This window comes from Centrocercus urophasianus, unplaced genomic scaffold (genome assembly GCF_019232065.1).
Source record: "Centrocercus urophasianus isolate 14NV4802_14NV808 unplaced genomic scaffold, USGS_Curo_1.0 seq_14, whole genome shotgun sequence".
NCBI classification, from domain to species: Eukaryota; Metazoa; Chordata; class Aves; order Galliformes; family Phasianidae; genus Centrocercus; species Centrocercus urophasianus.
This window is the reverse complement of record NW_024884586.1, coordinates 6,343,516-6,364,333: the sequence shown is the minus strand read 5'-3', so window position 1 is coordinate 6,364,333 and position 20,818 is coordinate 6,343,516. Positions and strand designations below refer to the sequence as shown.

The 20,818-nt window shown below is 41.5% G+C and overlaps 1 protein-coding gene across 6 annotated transcripts in view; it reads right to left on the bottom strand.

Moving 5' to 3' along the window:
• OSBPL5 (oxysterol binding protein like 5) overlaps positions 1-20,818 on the bottom strand; it is a 128,574-nt gene that overhangs the window by 12,986 nt on the left and 94,770 nt on the right. For all 6 annotated transcript variants that reach the window (XM_042813720.1, XM_042813717.1, XM_042813716.1 and 3 more), the window contains 8 exons: positions 14,953-15,124; positions 9,748-9,967; positions 6,582-6,766; positions 5,180-5,261; positions 4,485-4,583; positions 2,785-2,881; positions 1,732-1,830; positions 233-330 (listed from right to left, as the gene is read on the bottom strand). In XM_042813720.1, the coding sequence (XP_042669654.1) occupies positions 233-330; positions 1,732-1,830; positions 2,785-2,881; positions 4,485-4,583; positions 5,180-5,261; positions 6,582-6,766; positions 9,748-9,967; positions 14,953-15,124 (1,052 nt within the window). The remainder of the gene's footprint in view (positions 1-232; positions 331-1,731; positions 1,831-2,784; positions 2,882-4,484; positions 4,584-5,179; positions 5,262-6,581; positions 6,767-9,747; positions 9,968-14,952; positions 15,125-20,818) is intronic.

The following is a 20,818-nucleotide window of genomic DNA, read 5'->3' as shown; positions in this document are numbered from 1 at the left end:
TCTGACCAGTAGCCAGTCAGCTGGCAGTGAACAGATAGCGTATAACTCAGGCTTAATCACTGCCAAACTGTAGTAGACATGACTTACTGAGTGATTATGTCTCCTTTCTGCGTAGGATACCCCTTGGAGGATACATGCATTTGTGGGGCAGAAATGATGGTGTGTGTTTGGCCAAATCTTGCCTGGTGTACAGGGGCAGACCCATTCAAAAGGAGGTCAAGATGTCTCTCACCTTAAGCTTGAATTCCAGTTCTGCCCTGTGGTTAGTTTTCTCACAGTCAATGGTAACTTTCCCTCCAAGCTCCATTGTCATGGTGCCATACAAAATTCCTGAAAGAGAAAAAAAAACAACTATGAAAGGCCTCAGTTGAAATGATCTGCTTTCTGAACTCAAACCAGGTCTCACTGATGTGTTGTGACATTTGCTACTTGGTTTTAAGTTTTTAAACTTAACAGGAACTAAAGTTTCTAGGAAATGAGCATTTACTCTAGGGACAAGGAAACCTCCCTGAGTTCATATTCCCCATTTATTACATCAGCTAGGAAACAGCTTGGCTCAAAGGTACTGACAGAGCCTGTGTGGCAACTTGAAAGTGGGACAGGGCAAATTTTAAAAAGTTGTGCCCAGGAACTTCATTTATGCTTGTGTCCTACCTGTTTCTGATAGAGTGGTTAGGGCATGCAGGAGCTATAAGGGGATTCAGAAGAATCTGGGGGACTAGCAATTGTGTAGAGCATTCCTTCGTATGCCTGCTTACCTTTTTCTGAGAAGGTTATTTGTAGAGAAAGAAAAATCAGCAACAGAACTTTACACACATGAATAGCTCACAGAGAACATAATTTAAAGAAGTTACTGTTTTCAGGTTGCTATACATGCCACAAAGATTAGCTTACAGATCAACACGGCAGAATGAAAAATATGCAAAAAGCAAAATTAGATCAAATCACAGGAGTGATTTCATTACTTTGGTTCCAATGTGGCCAAGGCTAACTTTCTAAGGAAAAAGCCCTGGAGGTGTTCCAAGAAGGCTGGACGGGGCCCTGAGCATCCTAATCTGGTAGGGTCAGTGCTGCCCACAGTGGGGGGTTGGTACTGGCTGGGCTTCAACTTCTCTTCCAACCCAAGCTATTCTGTGCTTCTATGATTCGAAATGCAAAGTTACATCAGGGAATCAATTGGCAGCCATCCCCTGGGCTTCAGAGCACATTATGCTCAGTAGAGCCAAGATAGTATTGTTTTCACACACAGTAACAAGTACCCAGCCTCATGTAGAAAGCTGGTGCACTGAGGAATATCACAGATTAACAAAGAAAGCAGAAGTGAAGTCAGGAGTTTTTAATCCTTTATTTTCAGTAAGTCAGACAACATATTAATTTCTACGTTAACATTAGAAGAATTTTATGCCCTCGAAATAAATGCTCTTTTCACATACACTTTACCAACAACAGTGCATATATAAAGTATTTTACACTTTCTACGTAGTGTTGAAACTAACTTAGAGCAAGTCAAATTCCGTCTTCAGCTCTGTACAAACAAAGCAAAAATACTTTTGTTAGGATCACCAGTCCTCTGCTGAGCCCTGTGACTCATGTACAGAACAACTGCTCCCTAGAACTGCTAATTCCTGCAATTTGAGGTTTTTGAAATGCAGAAGAGCCAAAGCAAAGTTAGTTCCCACAATACTATGTTATTCTTTCTGTTTCCTTCCTATTTGAACAGTCATAACTTACCTTTACAGTGGGCATATGGCATTGTAATTATGTAATCTTCCCCTCTGTTTAGAAACATAAGCTTTGCCTTCCCATCCAGCAATGCAGAAAGTGAGTTACCTGCAATTTAAAAGAACAAAACCACTTATGTAAATAATTCTTGATATACACGGTCATTTATCTTATCCTACACTGGCAAAATATGTACGCTTAAATGCAGGACGCTAATGAAAGAAGTAACATGAGATGCAAATAACTGAGGACCCTGTAAATCATTTACAGCAGAAAGCATGCAGTTCTAATAAATTCTCCTCTGCAAAGCTCTCCTTTGCTCTGGTATTTAGCTCATGTTGCAGAGAGGCCATTAGATTAAGACACTTGCGGGATGCACTACAGAAGAAAGCAGCTCCAATGCTTTAGAACTCTTTCAAGTGTTTCTGTTCTCACAACTTCTCTAATATGTAGTATTCCAAATAAATAATTTCACCAGAAAGACAGAAATAACTTTTAAGAAGTGTTTCAGCAAATGCAACTGCTAAAGGTAGTACATAAAAGGTGTTCATCTAAACAGAAAACTATTTGACATAGCAATGCTGTTTCAAAGCCCATAGTTGTACTGTCCTTCTGGAGGTTTCCACTCTTGGAAATCTGAGAGCTAGATAAATCAAGAAGTTAGCATTCAAACAGACAATTGTTGCAAAAATCATCTGGATGATTAGATAGCTATAAAAATCCTCAACTGTGAGTGTATAAATATAACTTGACAGCAAAGTGTCCACACATCCTTATAAACCTTTGCTTTTGGAAGAGCACTTCTTTAAAGCTGTCAAGATTCCTATCTGATACACTTGTTGAAAGCAAACATTAGTGTGATTTCTCTCAGAAATGGCAGAAAAGGGGAAAACCCCAGAGAGCTAGGAGAGGGAATCAGGGCATCCTAGCAGATGCTCCAAAACTCTTTGTTCTTAACTCTCAACATACACAGGAGTGATTGGGAAAGAAAACAACAGCAACAAAACAAACAAAAACAGTGCAACTATGTTACTTGGAAGGCGCCTAGGATTAATGTCTTACCATAAAACTTGGATCGAGCTAGAATGCTGCCAGTAATGCAGAACCCATCCTTCCTATTGCTGACGTGAAAAGCTGACACTGGTGGATGATGGGAGACCTGGAAGAAATAAATATAGGCACAGATGAGCAGTTTTTGTAAGTTAAGCAGCATCTTCAGGAGGTGTTGCACACATCCAGAAAAAGTGTAAAACAGAGATCACAGAACTGCCTTTTCGAAAGGCAAATGGGATCCTCGAAAGGCAAATGGGATCCTGGGCTCCATCAGGAGAGGGGTGGTCAGCAGGGACAGGGAGGTGATTGTCCCTCTCTACTCGGCTCTTGTGAGGCCCCATCTGGAGTACTGTGTCCAGGTGTGGAGCCCTCAGTACAAGAAAGACAGAGAGATTTTGGAAAGGGTCCAGAGGAGGGCGACTAAGATGATCAGGGGGCTGGAGCACCTCCCCTATGAGGACAGGCTGAGGGAGTTGGGCTTGTTCAGCCTGGAGAAGAGAAGGGTGACCTCACTGCAGCCTATCAATACCTGAAGGGAACCTACACCCAGGAGGGGAGTAAACTCTTCAAAAGGGCTGACAACAGCAGGACTAGGGGAAATGGATCCAAGTTGAGGGAGGGAAGATTTAGGTTGGATGTTAGAGGGAAGTTCTTTACAAGGAGAGTGGTTAGGCCCTGGAACGGGCTGCCCAGGGAGGTTGTGGATGCCCCGTCCTTGGATGTGTTTAAGGCCAGGTTGGACGGGGTCCTGGGCAACCTGATCTGAATGTGTGTGTTTGGTGGCCCTGCTAGGCAGGGGGGTTGGAACTACATGATCCTTGAGGTCCCTTCCAACCCGGGTGATTCTGTGATTCTGTGATTCTGTGATTCTGTAACTGAACAAGTTCCTCTGAGCCCTGTTCATACTAATGTTAACATGAAGGAAAAGTTACATATGGGAGACAGAGTTCTTCTGCAACTCTTCTCCTCCATGCTACATTTTCTTTTCCTCATGCATTTGAGATCACTTTAGGCTGTAATGTACACTATCAGATTTTCAACACAATAAATGATTGTGCAGAACTTTTGGGGAATAACTGAATAACATCCCTGACATGGATGCAGCGACTGAATAAAACAAAGCAAAACAAACCAACTAAACATACAAGAAGCTTTGATTAAATATGGAAAAAAAAAAAAAGCACGAGTCCTTAATTCCTTAATTAAAACTATAAATCTCATACTAAGTGTTGTCAGGCCAGTTTCCTTGTGAGTACTGCCCTTCATTTATCTCCAAAGATATGAAGATAAGACCTCAATTTATTCCTAGTAAGATCATTACAAACAGTTTAGAAATAAAGGAAAATAGGATTTGATTATCTATTTTATGCCCCTTTTGACAGTGGCAACACAACCCATAACAATATTTTCTTACAAATAAGAAAACAAAGAAGAAGAATTCCATGGGAAAGGTCTACCACTGAAGAGACTAAAGTTATAGATGGGACAGCTGCTTTTACCATCTTGAGTGCCTGCCAAAGTACAAGTTAATCTCAGTAAATCTGAAAAGAAAAAAGATCAGTAGCTAGTTTTTAACACTTACCATTCTGGACGTCTAAACAAAACTGCAATTTCCTCTCACAGAATGAGATAAGAAGAGTGATCCTATGGATGGAGGTGTAAATGGACTGCTGCTTGCAGCACCTGAACATCCAAATACAGTGACTCACCTGTTCTGCTATGTAAAACGTGTGACTGTTCGTCTGAGGATGAAACCAACAGCAGCGAAATGTCTCGCCAAGAATAGGGTTGTATGGCTTTTTTATTCCCTGAAAAGAAAGCGACCAAAATCTGCTATTAATGAAGAGATGCTAGCCATCTTTACAAAGATGGCCTCAAAATAATGTAGTAATTTTCCCCCTTATGTTCTAGATCAAGTCTATAACAAGAATCAAAGCCTAGGAACTGGTTATTACATGCATTCTTCTGCTCTAAATTTCTTCACCCAACCCATGGATTAATCTGCTCTTCTCATCGTCTTCATCTCTGATATTGCCTGACCAAAGCCTCACAAGGTGATCAGACTGTATTGTTTCTGTTACTACATGCAGCAGGTAAACACTGATGTGGAAACGTGGCACTGAAGTACTCATAGGCATGAAAACTCCTGCATCTAAGGATTTATTACCTATTGATAATCAGTTTTGTCTTCTAACTCTCCAACGAAAAAGTTCTTAGGTTACCAAAAACTATTTCACATCCACTATTTACTGAGAAACCAAATGCAACTTCAGTTTTAAATAAATTGTCTAAGTCTTCTGAACAACAACATAGGTGAAGTGCCAAGGGAAAGGCAATAAGGAAACACAACAACAGCAGAAGATTTCAATGCCCATTACAACCCAAAGTTCATGCATTCTTTTACCTTTGGCTTTTTGTAGAAGCCAGACAGATACCACCTCAAAACCTGCTTCATTCGACAGTATGGATCATCTTCAAGGACAGCCCTGCAGGTCAGAACATAAACTGTTTTCTCACTGCTTTTGAGAGACACATCACACATCATGTTTATTTTATACCAGTACAATTATCTTCAATAGTTCTTCCCTAGTACTAAATGGAAGTAACTTCTGTGTTGCTGCCAATGGGAAAAGCTACTAGCACAAACTATTTTTCAGTATTTTTCAGTAATGTACTTTGCAAAACACATAATCTCTTAAAAAATGTCACTCCTTTCTCTGCACTCCTGCAAAAAGCCTAGTAAAGTCTCTGAAGTGTATTGCATTTGATTTGGTGGAAGTTCAAGTATGTTCATGTGGGACTGACTGGTTCATGCTGACAGTACTGTGTAAGTCATAAAAATAAAAATTCTAATCTCATCAAAAGCAAAGACCTTTGAAGCTGATGTGCTGCATGGCCTTTTCCAATCCTTTGAGATTTCATACAACAATTCAGATTGTAGTGGGCTTCACAGAGTTGTCACATCCAGATCTTCTCCACTCAAAGATGATGTGGAAGGTAAAACATAGCCAATAGATTTCCTGGTATTTCCAACCATTTAGTCAGATTTCAAAATCTACAAGGTTAAGTTACTACAAAATCCACTTAGAAAGAGCAGCTGTACCTCAAACATATTTATTAAAGAAAACCTTCAAACCTCTTAATTTTTTTCCAGATCTCAGTCCTGAGGAGGACCATTTCCTTAACTTCGGATGTGACCAATACCAGAAACAAAGTTTGAAAATACCATGGTCCTAAAATTATTCAGAGGCATTGGAATAAGCAGTAGTAACTAGTGTTACTGTTTGAATACTGCACACATTGGTTTGAAATCCATAAAGCATATCTCATTGAGAAAAACAGTTCTATCTGCAAAAATAACATTTACTATTTTCTACTCCTGTGCTCCCAGCAGGTCTCTGCGCTCAGTCATGTTAAGATGCTTCTTATTTATCAACCAACAAAATAGTGCTGCTTTTGGGGACAGAAATGCTTGACAGTTCTGCTGTTTGCTCTGTATGTGAGTACACCAAAAGGTGGCACAGATCTGTTGTGAGATGCTCAAAGCAACGAGCTGAATTCCCTAGGAAGGTGTGGAAAGGATGTGCTGTGCAAAAGCAGCTTTGTCTGGAATTTATCTGTTTCCTTGCCTTTCATGGGCAGAAGTCCCACTGAAAAGCAGCCAGAGCCTGAGTTGAATGACACTGAATTCCAGTGTGTTATTTGAGTCCTTCTCACCGCACAAGCACACCCCAGCCAGCATCAAACTAACACATTTTCACACAGACAAGTGATGTGCCCACACCAGGCAGGCTTGCACTGCTTACTGGGAAAGCAGGTCAGCATGGTAATAGTAATCAGAGAGCTTGTTCAGGAATGAGCGTGGCTCCAGGATGAAGGTGGGCAGCACCACCCGAGACAGATCCATGCCAGGCCGCAGCTGCTTCAACAGGATCCACATCAGGTTCTTGTTCTCCTCAGAGACAGTTTCTGTTTGAGATGATTCACCTGTCTACATAGAAAAATGGAAAGCTCAGAGCAGAAACAGGAAAATCACTTCCTGCAGGGGCATTTACTTGGATGGTTCAGGCTCATGCAGGCACACTTGTTCTGGTGGAAGGGTGAATGTTGAGCACAGCAAAAAAACCACATCAGCTCTGGGTGAAGTGAATTCCCAAAACACTAAAAGGAGTGGTACAGAGAGCCCCGAGGCTCTGTATAAGCTGGCCCAAGGAGAGGACAACACATTTGCTGTGCTCAGCCCTGAGCAGCTGCCTCCACACACCTTGGGATTTTGTTATGTGATGGACCAATCTGAGCCACCATTAACTAAGGGGACTCCACACCCTTCAGAGGTGTGGATGTGTCCAACAGTGTGACAGCATCACTGCAGCCATGGAGTGCATAAAGAAGCTCCTGCTAGTCCCACTCTCAGCAAATGAGGGACTATAAGATATACTCTGTTATATGTGCAGAAAAAAATAGAGATAGGTATGTACTTAACAGAAGACTGAAGCAGCCCTCAAGTTCAAAACAGGACAAACTACTAGTAGGATAGGAATAGCAAAGACACCAATGACAGGTTGTGTGCACAGACTACATCTCCCTCAGTGCTGCTTAGTCCCCTACACAGCACAAGCACAGGTAATGGGAAAAAAAAGCACTGAGGATTGCATTGTGTTTTCAGTAATAACTTAATTATAACTCTGTAGCTCATCATGGATTTACATGAGGTGACACTGAGGAACATGTTCAGTGGGCATGGTGGTGATGGGCTGATGGACTAGATGATCTTAGCAGTCTTTTCCTACCTTAACGATTCTATGATTTTATGATTCTGTTAATTAAAACATGAGGGAATGGGTCTTTTAAGGCAGTGGTGAAAGAAAATTAAACTTTGAGAGATCAATATCATTTTAACGCAGCTGTTGATTATCTAGACTATTGTCTAACATCCACCCTAGCCATCAGAATTTAACAGTGAAAAAGAGAATACTTGTAATTATGAATTCTACTGGTTTTAGGCAAGAGATTCCTATGAGAAAAAGGGCAAATCTCCATTTCTGGAACACACTCTGGTTCAGGAAAAGACTCATAATGTATCCCAATGGGAATGCAGATGGTGTATATTACTAAATACTCATTTTCACCATGAGCATCCCCAGCACCATCTTTTTTGGCTACAAATCAGCCCTTTTACTCATCATGCACAAATACACCAAAACAACTTGTAGGCTGTGGGGAGTTTCAGGGTGGGGAACAACATAGCTTTTCTCATTTCATTGCTTTTGCTTTCTTGTACCATTGTTTTTGTGACAGTCTGATGCAATAACAGCTTGAACCTCCAATGTGTGGAGACCACTAAAGAACACAGTACCACAGCATCTTCTAGAGTGTATAGTAAGCATGGGTCTGCCTGAACTGTTATTATTTATCCAGGTTTCAAGTGTGCGTGTATTGGTAACATAAACCAATGCCCAGTTGAAATTGCTGTACAGAGCAAATCAGTGCAGAAGGGGAGAAAGGAAAGGAAAAGGAGGGACCGAAGCATGAGAATAACCTCAGGACATTTCTAGTTTGTTTTTCCCTCAAGTACCTCACCCTCGATAACCCCTTTTAAAACTAGCTATAACTAAAACTTTTATAGTGATCTACTGACTGAAGAGGTGTCTTTTTTATATTCTAGGCCAACTTTTGCAATCTGACACTTGTCTCTGTCTGCAAACTCTTACTGCAAACAGGGCTGGACTGGTGCATATGCCCACACAGATGCACAAGCACATGCCTTTCCAATGCATACAGACGTACATACATACATGCACATCTTTCACATCAGCTTTCATAGCCATGATGCAAATTCAACGGTGATAGTATGTGCTGTGATACTCCGAACCTGAGCTGTACTCAGAGAGACAGAGGCAGAGTCAGATTAAGAAGCCAGTTAATGTCATTCACTTGATACATCTGAGCCCACTACTGATAGCTAACAGCATTACAGCACCCAATTTACTTTTCTTTATGGTGCTGTCACCGCTAAAAAGCCTGCCTGATCCGCATTTCTCCGGGGACATAGCCCCATCTCCTGGCAAACGGGAGGAACCCAACAAAGTATCTAATGGCCAGGCTATGTGTGAATTCCTGCTGTGTGTCTGGGTGGAGTCTGATGGGAGATGCACAGAAGGGGAGATGGGTTTTATTGGTGTCTCTGGTCAGTAATTCTGTTTCCAAGTACAGTTTCTATATCAGCGGCTTACACCTCACTCACGACACTTGTAACCCCAGCAAACACACAGGGGAAAGAAACAGCTTTCTAGAAAAGCAACTTTCTTTGAAGCACAGACATAGGCAAGGGAGTGCTCCAAGCACTCCTGGTGCTGGAGAAGGGCTCCTCTGCTGCCTGAATGCACTGATTCTCACCCCATAACACACTGACTTCCTTCAGTCGTTCTCTTGCTGACTTTCTTAGAGATGTCAGTGACAAAGGCTCTTATATGGAACCTTCTGCTGTTAACAGACATGAGAAATGGCTTTCCTATGAGAAATGGTCACTTAGGAATCCATTATGCTCCATTAGGACACGCAGAAAGAATGTTTCATGCATAATAAAGAAAAGAAAAATATCAGATTTTGTGCCATGCAAGGACTGAGCTCCTAATTGGCCAGGACACATGCCCAGAATAATATTTCCCCCTCCTGCTGGCTCCATAAAGCACTGTGCCAATGCTATGTGGCTCTTCACTGCAATAACTGGTTACAGCAATCGTTGATGCTGGAGACATGCCAAAGCTCAGCAGTGAAGCTGCTCATAATGCATAATTATTAGAGCACATGATAATTCAACATAATTCAGCAGAAAGCTGTACATTGCTTTGTCTGTAAAACACTGGAACTCACAAAGCTGATTCTTAACTGCCATGCATCTAGAAGGCTGGATAACAAATACTATTAACAGAGATATATTAAAGGATCAGGCAGTGGTGACTTCCCCTTTACCTCCCCAAATTCTTCATAGATCTGTTCAACGTAAGTTGTCCCTTTCCTTTCTGGAGAAACCTCTCCATGGATCTCTGACTGATCGCTCTCGCTTTCATTTGTCTTCCGGCTGTTCTCCTGTGTTTCATTCTCCGATTCTTCCACGTTGTCTCTCTCAGACTTGTCCGAAAAAGCATCATTTTCCAACTGGTGGTGGTTCTCCAGGGCTGAATCGTTCAAACTGAAACACACAGTTCATTATTCACTTCAATAGCATCTACAGAGCCAGCATACTTCAGGCCTTTTAGATAGGTGAAAACATCTCCCGGGACTCAAAACAGAGTTTGCAGCCCAGGAGAGCCCAACATGTAGCTTTTCTGAATAGCAGGGTTTTATCACAGAAACAGGGAGACATTTCCAACCAAAAATCTCTCTCCAAATGGCACTTTGAAAAATCTGCCACGGAGTTCCACTGGGTTGGCCTTATGCAAATTGCCACCCACTCTGTGCAGGAGCCTACATACAGAAGGGATACAGAGCACCCACTAACAACTGTACACTGCTGACTGCAGAACTGAAGCATGAATCAGGAGACATTCTTCCTTGTACAGAAACAAATCAGAGAAAGATATCATATGGGAAAAATATGAAATTATGAAATACATTTTCTTTTCAGTATTACTGCTGCTTTATTTCAGCAGATGGTGGTCCCAAATCAGCCCTATATTAGAAAAGGTTGATTTAAAAATCATTTGAAGGAAAGATTGTCACAAAATCACACACAAGTCAACCTGGGAAATGCACTGCCCCCAAATAATGTTATATGGAAGAACTCAGAAGCAAACACTGGCAATTACACATAGCAAGAACACACAGATTATAGTAGCATCAAGAAAAAGCATGGAAGGAGTAAGCCTCATGCTCAGTGTACAGGCCTTATAGGATAAGGAAAGTGCTAAAAATTCTCTCTCATGTAGCATCTCCACTTGAAAAAGCAGATGCAGTTCCTGCAACAGGTAACAAACATGACTAGATAGAGGTTAGACCCTGAAAAGAATTCATTTAATGCCTGTCTCTCCAAGGGATACTTAGCATGGCATTTTGCTTTCCCTATTCAGACACATCTTCACACACATAGCTATTCCATGGCCTAGTCCAGATTGCAGATTCTTTCTTATCCAAGTCTTCATGCAAAATTGTTCTCAGATGGAACAATAAGAGAAGAATTTCAGCATTTACAAGGGGTTTCAGAGGATCAAAACAGGCCCTGGATCTTGAAGAGCTTTGTTACCTCCTGAAGCCCACCTCCTTCTCAAAGCAAGCTTTCTCTCCTCACCAGATGAGAGCTCTGACTCTTCTGGGAGCGTTCCAATTTTGGTTATAGATTAATGCTGAAAGTTCCCATCCCTTGTTCCACCCTCCTGCTTCTCTTGTGGGCAAGCATTTTTGTTTGTTTGATTATTTTAAGATAAATAGACATTGCTATTTAGAGACAGGTTTTTAAAAAATAATTTAAAAAAAGAAGAGTCAGGACACAGAAAATTGTCATCAGCTTTTCAGATGATCTCAGCATGTGATTTTTATTGCACAAACCAAGCCACACTGTGCTACTCACAGCTCAGTTTCCAGAGGAGCCCAACAGGCTGAGTTCTTTTGAAAATGTCATCTACAGCTTTCTGTGCCTTCAGAAAATCTCTTAACTCCATTTGCATATGTATCTGTGTATATGTCTCCATGTGTATAATATAAAAACTACTATGTTTTCAATTTTTAGCTTCACTTTAAAATAAACCTACAATCACAGACCAGAAAGTCAATGACCCCTATACTCCAGCCCTAATAAGTTGCTTTTAGACATTACATATCTGTCTAAAAGTTCTAGTGCCAGGGTCTTACTTCTTTGTTATAGATAGTGACCTTCAAGTGTAACGACTGATAACCAAATACAATGAAAGTCTGGCGTACAGCGTGTGCATGAGTTTAACATGACAAAGAGGAAGAAAGGTAAGATCTGTCAGAGCAATTATCCCATGATTCTCTGGCACTGATACTTTCTGATGGTAGGGCAAGTATTAGTTGTGGACCTTCAAAACCTAATTTATTCCTTCATTTTTCAATTATCAGTTAAATACGTTCATGGTTGCTACACTCCCTCACCCAGTCAAAGTTTTCTCCATGGAGTTCGTACGCTTGAAAAAGTTTATTATAAAGCTTATGGGTCATGGCTCAGAAGAAGCATGTTTCTATTTCATATTAGTAAGGAGAGCATATGTTTTCAAGTTTCATCTGCCCCACATTTCCTCTACACTTTCTTCCCACCCCAATTCTTTTGCAAAAATATTTCTTTAAAAGATTCCAGATTTAATCTGAGGGGAGATTAAACTGATATGAAATCACACTTCATTGTGCTGGATTATTCACCAGCCACAAACAAGGCAAGACTTAACATCCCAGAGCCAAGGAGCTGCTCCAGGAAACCAAAGGGAAAACAGATGTTCGGAGGAACAAATTTGAGATGCTGAAGTGAAGCCAGATCTTCTACTCCTTCGAACAGAGTTATCAGTAAATATGTACAATATGAGAAAAATTCAACCCGTGAGCTTGAACTAAAACCAATGTTAAGATTTCTCAGAGGCTTCCAATGGGATTTGGACCCGGTTTGAAATGCTAGAAAGGAATGAATATACCAAAAGTCAAGAGCAGATTTCCATTTTACTCATGAGCATGAATGACTCGGCATCTTTCACAGCTAATACACTGTTTCAGCATACTGGATCTGCCATATGTCAGTGCTTTACTTTCCAGTAGAGCTCCTGGAAACTTCTGTCAGTGACCCGCACGTCTTTGGGTTTAATGCTGCTCATCTACACAAAGCAAAAAAATAAATTTGGCTCTCATCAAACAAGGAAACAAGCCAGATTCCTTGGACTGGGGGACACGGAAGCAGCAAGAAACACAGCTTCATATGAAGAGCGTCTGATGCCCTAAAGGCTTCTTGTCTAAAAATCTCAGATTTGCCCTGTACTTTAGTTTTTGATTCACAGGCACAACTTGCATACTTCTTTTCCTTTCATGCTTCTAGGGACATAGATTTCAAAATCACCATATAATCTTGACTTCTCTCCCAGCAGGAAAAGAAGCAAAGCAGCCAGTAGACAAATGCAGCTTTGGCTCAGTGAGAATTCGCCTTTGCCAGTTTTCTTGGGTTTTGTTCTCTCTATAATATCCATCATCTCCCTCTTTTTCCTTTTTGTTTCCTTGACAGAGTAGTTTGGCTAATTTGAAGATGGAGTTAAATGTAATTAACTGCCCCCCTTAACAACAGCGTGCCAGTTTAATTGGTACGGCTCCCTGTAGGGAAGGCGTTTAATTAGAATGATTGAATCCCTGTGACGAAACCACTGTCAGTGGCACACTAAAAATCCCTTGTTCAGCATTTCCACAGTTTAGGTTTTATTTTCACCCTCAGTTAAATGTTCTTTATTCCACCAGGGACAACAGAAAGTCATTCCTCTGGGCTTTAAGCACTGCAGAAAGTCTGGGTACACATTAAAGCCAGTGGTAAAAGTCAGAAAGGAGAGTGAATTGTCCAGACAATCAGATGCCAAACTTCCAGATTGAACTAGACCTAGCTAAAATCTGAGTTTGTCAGAAAAATCTGGTTCCAATTGTGGGTACCCTGTTCTGCCCAAAACCCTGCCATGTGTGCAGAGCCTCAGTCACATTCAGAGGGCTTTTACTGTCGGATAACTGAGTGGTGAAGCAGAGGCACCATTTAAATGTCATTTAAGTATCGTATGTTAGAGAAGAAATACTTCAGTGCAGTTTTAACTCTATCTTCCGCATTTTCAGAAGCCATGGGTCTGACTGTAACTTCTCAGTGCTGCAGGCTCCCTTTTACTATTAATACTTCTATACACTCAAGCATCAGCTGAAAAACGTCCACTGCATTCACAGCAAGCACAGTTCTGAAAGACTCTTTCTTACATAGAAAAAAATTAGAAAATGGGGTATTACAGAAGATGCCCAAGAAAAACAGCAGTATTTGCTCACCTACTAGGGCAACACAGGCACCATAGCACTACATCTGATTTCCTTCTCTTCATACACTGCTCCTCAGAAAAGCTTGTATTCAAGTTTTAGCTTAAAAAACAACAACAACAAAACCAACAACAAAGAGCAGGTCTGGAGAATGCACACTGGGAATACCAGAGCCTTTCAAAGTAAAGGCCAGACCAGAACGCTGCCATTTAGCTTAGGTCCCATGGGACCAGTGATACCTCTACAGTCTGCAGAAGACTCAGATCCCTGCTGTTGTTACACTTGTAACAGTGCAGAAGAAAATCACCCAAAGGTGAGATTCCACTCGGTGAGACATCATCCATGCAAAACGGCAAGTGTTGCTACCCTGAAAACTGTCTAATCAATGGTTCATGGTTTGAGCCCTAAAAGTTAAATTCCTATCAGCAAAACTAGAAATAGACACTACATCTCCCAGTTCCACTCCAAGGGCCAAATATCTCTACCAGGGCTATTTTTGAGCTTGCCTATTTATCTAAAAGCAACAGATAAAGCCCTTTCTTCTTTTAAATGCTTTGAAGTCAGTTTTTCCAAAATGCTGCAGCATTACTAGGAATATGAATAGGGCACATTTTTTCCCTTATGTAAAAATGTATCTGAGGCATAATGGAAGAAATAGGAAACCACTCAAAACCCCTGTAGAGAGAGAAGAAGTAATTATAAAACTAAGGATGCAGTGTGTGCACACTGCTGACATAGTACTATTAGCAAAGAGAACACATTATTAAAAAGCAGATCAGACTCAGAGCCATATGTGCTAGTCAACCGACAGACACTGTAAATGATTGTGTCTGCCTAACCACAGGTCTACTTCAGTGACTAGGCTGCACTCTTTACTCAAGCAAGCCATTTTCATGGAACTACTTTTAAACAGCATTTTGATTCAAGAAGGATACAGAAGAAAATTGCCTACTGCATACATGAACTCAACTGAGGTTCCTCCCAAGCACCAGGTGACAACAGATTCCATATTCTCCAAACCCACAGATTTCTGATGGATGCAGCAGAAGAATATACAGGCTATTTTTTTATCTGGGTCTTCTTAATGGGCTCTGGTTACGTAACACTAAAGTTGACAGGATGCCCAAGCATGACCCACCCAACACTTTTCTCTCTGTGTATTAAGAAGTGAGAGCCCCATCTTACTGGAAGAACTCCTGGTCCGAGATGGTGCTTGTGTGCAAGATGTTGTTGAGCCCTGCATGTGCAGAATCACTTGAGCCATTCATTTCTCCATCCTTTCCCTGCTTGGAGGCACTGAGCCGGAAGAGGCTGGAGCAACGCAGGGCAAGTTCCAGAGCATCCAGCCAGCATCGGCCTGTGAAAATAAGGGACATTGTTGAATCACAGAATCGTAGAATCGTAGAATCGTAGAGTGGCCTGGGTTGAAAAGGACCACAATGCTCATCTAGTTCCAACCTCCTGCTGTGTGCAGGGTCACCAACCAGCAGACCAGGCTGCCCAGAGCCACATCCAGCCTGGCCTTGAATGCCTCCAGGGATGGGGCATCCACAGCCTCCTTGGGCAACCTGTTCCAGTGCCTCACCACCTTCTGTGTGAAAAACTTCCTCCTAATATCCAACCTAAACCTCCCCTGTCTTAGTTTAAAACCATTCCCCATGTTCCATTTAGGACAGGAGAGTAATTAAGGACAGGAGAGTAATTAAGACACTCATACATTGCTTCAAAAACTTCTTACCTGGGAGCAAAGCTTATTATAACTCAGGAATTCACTGTGTACAATAACCTATTTTACATTTTTCATCTCCTTAATCCTCTGGCTATCTTGTCCTCCTCCCCAGAGTGTAAGCACTGAACTAGAAGTCGACTTGCAGGTTGCACACTGGGTGTAATGTTCTAACAGCAAACACTCCAAAGAAGAACCAGGAAGATCAATACTGCCAGAGTGATTAACAGTGGGGGAAATTGCTTGTCAGGCTGTTTGTTTTTTCCAGTCCCTCAGACAATCAGGATGAAGCGTCAGCTTTTCTTACCATGCTCTAAAATATCTGTAACTGAAGGGCCTACTTTACAAACACAAGAAACTGTAAGTTTGGTGCAGAGATGAGATAAACTATGTCTAGCCTTACTGGATTTTCTTAAGGCCTGCACAGAATTCACAGACAGGAACCCAAACTGAACCTTGGATCCTTTTCCGATGATCCACACAAATTCACAAAGCAGTGTGGTAGTGCTAAACATCACAGTGCTGGAGCCTTTGTATTCTTGAACGCACCTGAAAACAGCCTGCTTCTTTAATGTGGCCAGGGCACCTGCAAATTGGCTGAACATTTAAGAACTGAGGTATCTAGGGAGTTATCCTCTAATTTCTAGCATGTAAAACACAGCTCTTGATTACACTCCTCAAAATACATTTTGCAATAATTAGAAGTGTTCTTGAGAGGCAGGGAAGAAAACAAAGGGATTTTTGCTCTAGCAACAGCAGCTGCTACAAACTGGTTGCTCCTGGACTGTATCCACCTGGAGGTTCCATTTGGGAAATGTTTCCATTACATTTGATTCCACCACACACTAAGCATCATGCATGTGCATTAATCTCACTGGGATCCAGCTGATCTCTTGGGCAGAATTCCTATCAACTTCAATGTGACTGAAATTTGGCTCTACAAGATCAATGAGAGCTTTAAAAAAAATAGCTCATGTATATAAGGAAATGTTTAAAATTTGAGTAGCTTTTAGAGCTTACTTTGGTACAAAGCTATAAACCAAAAAGAGAGTAAAAACTCCAGAATTTTGCAGAATTCCATTTGAATACTGAGCCCCAAACATCACAGAGCTCAGCCATTCATTCAAATTTCAATCCCTAAATTCCTTCTGTATCAGCTTACGATTTAATAATAAAACCATACATAATGGAAACTAAAGATTAGGAATGTTGAAGGCTGTTGGAATTGATTTCACACTATTTTGTATTTTAAAAATATTCTTGCATGAAGGCTTTACATACAGAGATTTATTCTCCTCTTGCCATGTGGAAGATTTGCATGCATAACCCATCAGAGTTAATGGCTCTGCTGAGAACAAATTTATTCTCTTCTACACACCCCTGCTAACCCATCAAGATGGAAACTTGTTTCAGGTTACTCCATACAAGTGAGTACACTGCTACTTGTGCTCATCTTCTTTGACTTTCCTCTCTCCTTAACTTTTCCTGTCCATGCAGAGTGATGACTGCATCATTTGGAAACACCGCAAATGTCAAGATATTTTCATGTCCAATGGGCTTGTAGAGATAGATGCTTTGATAAAGAGCAGTAAGGGAGGTCAGCTCCTCAGCTCTCTGCAGCACTCCTGCACAGACATTCTCTTGTGACAATCACAACAATGCACTGGCTATGTTTATGCTTTCTAACAGGGGTGACAAGAATGCCCCAAGTCTCCTCCAAGCCAGCACCTGGCCACCTCCCATACTGTGCCCTGCAGCCCAACCCTCCCTGAAGCTGGAGGCACAGCTGGTCACCCTGCACTGCCACTGCCATAGGCATTCACTGGTACCAACACATGCTATGAGTGTCCACCACATTGCCACAAGAAACCATTACATGACATACTTAAGTTTTATATTATTTTAGATGAATCCCAGGAAGTGGTTATGAGTAACTTGAACCATTTTGGAAGCCGAATTCAAAGAGTTTAAATTAAAAAATAATAATAATTAAATTGTTTAATTTAATATTCCAATGCAGCGACACAAAGCTTTAGAGGAACAGTCATTATAAGAATGAACCATGCGTTAGCATTCAGTATTACTTCTGCCCCACAGCACATGGAAACTGTGTCAGAGCCTGCCCTTGTATTCACTTCCAACAGAAAGCAAATTCAAGCAACGCACAGAAACCCCAAGCTAAGATTTCAGCCATCAGGTGGTGCTGTGAATCTAAACAAACACATACCACACAAACACACACACACACAGACAAAGACATAGGATTTCCTCTGCACATAAAAAGGTTAAATTCTCTGCAAGTCAACAGTGTGTTAATTTTACAATTAATTTTACAGTACAATGCTGTAAAATCATATCCTCTAAGTTTCGGGGACTGTGCACAAGATAAACCTGCTTCATTGCTACAGGCCTACATGAAATATTTTACATTTGAGTGATCTTGCTATTGAGTAACATTCATCTTTATTGTGAATACTGCACGAAAAATCTATTCTGGATTGCTTAATTGCTTACATGAGGTGTCAACTCCCTCCCTCAGGAAATGCAGAAGGAGAAAAAAGCATGTGATCACGATAATTGAATGGTCATCCACAGTCATGGTAGTCTGCATTAAGGCTTCACAGACTTTACTTTTCACATTTTCTAATTCTGAATGATTGACTCAAGACATATTCTTTTTGTATGCGAGGTGCTTGGATCAGAGAAGGATGCAGAAGGTTCCCTCAGAGGGGAATGGCAGCCCAATATGATCCATATAAAGGAAGCAAAACAGAAATGCAGAGGAGTTACAATGATAGCCTTTCATCCAAAGCTAACAGTTCTCAGTGAGAAACAACAGACAGAAAAGACATCCCATCTAGAAAAGGTTCCCTTCTCTGAAGGACAAAGTCAGTCCCAGTCAGGTCGCTCACACTGGCAGCAAGAGCAAGGAAGACATCTCATATCACCCATCTTTCAGCACCTGAACTGCTCGGGTTTGGGTTGCCTAGCCAGCCTTGGCTCCCTCCAGGAGCAATGGGAGAAGAGTGATCCCTTGAACATGGCAGTTCCTCAAAGGCCAAAAGCAGTTACCTGTCCTACTAGAGTACTTGCATTAGCTCAGGTTCCAGTTCTTTTCTGGAGCAGTTGCTCTCCTTGCTCTGACAATTGGTTTGAGTTTCCATTCCCCTACATCACTTCAGCAAATGAAGATCATTTGGCACGTGGCAGCATTTAGGTTTTTTTCTTTGATACATGTGTCTACAGCCATGACTGACAATTTCAAGAAGGAAATTCTTTGCAAAATCTGCTAAACACAGCTGGGTTCCAAAGTTCCTTCCTTCTTGAAAGGTTTTGAAAAAAACCTAATAAAGGATGTGTAATGCTGTGACTTCTCAAAACCAAAGCTGAACACACATCTCTGTTTTGAAATCTTCAGGCCTTGTAGCGCAGCAGCCTGGAAAAGCACCCTGCAGTCCTCTGAGATGATTCACGCAGTCCAGCTGAACAGACAAGAAGCACTGCTTCTCCTTGCAGGACACTTTCTGTATCCACAGGGCACTGCTGGCAGCGTGCAGAAACCTAGAGGCTACAAGGTTGAATAGGAGAAAACATGTGCTTGTACCAACTCTTTTGCTTCTTGGACAAAAGGAACTACTAAAACTAAGTGACAAAAAACACTTCTACCCCTTGGAGAAAACAATGGTTGCTTATGCTGCCACACCAGTCTCAGTTCAAGGAATACCTTCAGTATTTCCTAGCCTTTAAACAGATCTTAAATTACAACAACCATCCTACAGAAATACAACAAGAACAAAGCAGACAATACTGGAAAAACAAAGCTCTTCAGTTCTCATCATTCCATTTAGAACAACTCTGAATTTGATGTGCTAGATCTATCTGCCACATTCTGGAGCAGCAGATCACAGAGGAGCCAGACAATGTTCTCTCAGCACTCATCAATAACACAGATCTGCTTGAGGTGGAATCATATCATGGCACAGAGAAATTTCAATCTAGGATTAAACTTTGCATTTTTGTAGCTAGAGAACAGCTGAGATTAATTTCTTGCCAATTAAGACTTCAAAAGCCTCACACCTAGTAACCATACATTATTCCAGACAGGCATCACTCAGGGGTGTTCATTCCTCTTGAATTATTAAAGTCATCCAGCTTTTGGCCTCATGCCTCACACCTACAAGATAAATGCTTTTCAAAATCAACCTGAAGTAGACTGCCACCTGGAAATGATGAATACTTGCTCAAGTGCACACAAATCACGGATGCTGAGGAAGACACAGATTTGGTTCAGTCAGTGAACATTAAGGTCACAGTATCCAGCTGACTGCTTCTTATTTTGTGGTATCAGTTGGGTGCCTATGTATATGATTTCTTGCATTCTGGCTGTCAAGATGCAAGGATGTCATTCCTCAGTTAGCTGCAGGTGCAGTTGTATGCACCAAGCTAAACAAAGTCAAGTTGCAAATGCCTGGATTTTCAAGTGCTGTGAAAAATCTGAGGAATGCGAAGGGCAGACATAAAGCTAACAAGGCAATTTCTAATTTTTTCCACCACTCCCAGGGTCCGGTGGTGTATTGCACTGTGGAGATGATTTCAAATAGCAATCTTCCTCTTGGTTCGCTGCTTCTGTGCATGACCCTTATTTTAATAATGTAATTTAATCCCCAGATCAGAGCACCCATTTTGGAGGAAGGGCTGAGTGCCTAGCAAAATCTATAGAAATAATGACACCACAAGCCAGAGCATCAGGTTTTACACACAGCTCTACCCACACAAGGCTAACCAAAATTTGCCTGGAGGAAGGGACAGACATAAGCAATGAAATGCAAGTGTAGTTTATAATTCCACCGTTTAAGCCTTTAACCCTTGGTAGCCTGCCACTTTGAGCTTCCCCAGTAATCCTTTCAGTAGCAGTGCCTATGGCAAGGTGGAGATCTAAGATACGAGATACATACAACCAGGTAACTCCAACTGCTTGGGAGCTGCAGGGCACTGACTTGGGGATCTCAGGAACAGCCTCAGAATGGTCCAAGCAGGAAGTTCGGAACGTGTTTCAATTACTAATTCTAAGTCGCTCATCAGCATAAGTCTGAAATGAATACACAGTCACTGGTTCGGAAAAAGCAATTTCCTTTTCTGATACTGCTAAGAAAGAAAGACCCTGCGTTTGTACAGGTTGGGCCTTGCGGGCTGATTTGACCTTCCAGATGTCTTTAAAACACATCACAAAGCAGACTGCTGCTGGCGTCTGTGAATGTGAAATTCAGTGTAGCTTGGCGGTAGTTCTGCAGGCTGTGCAGAAGTCAGGACCTTAAATCCTACCAG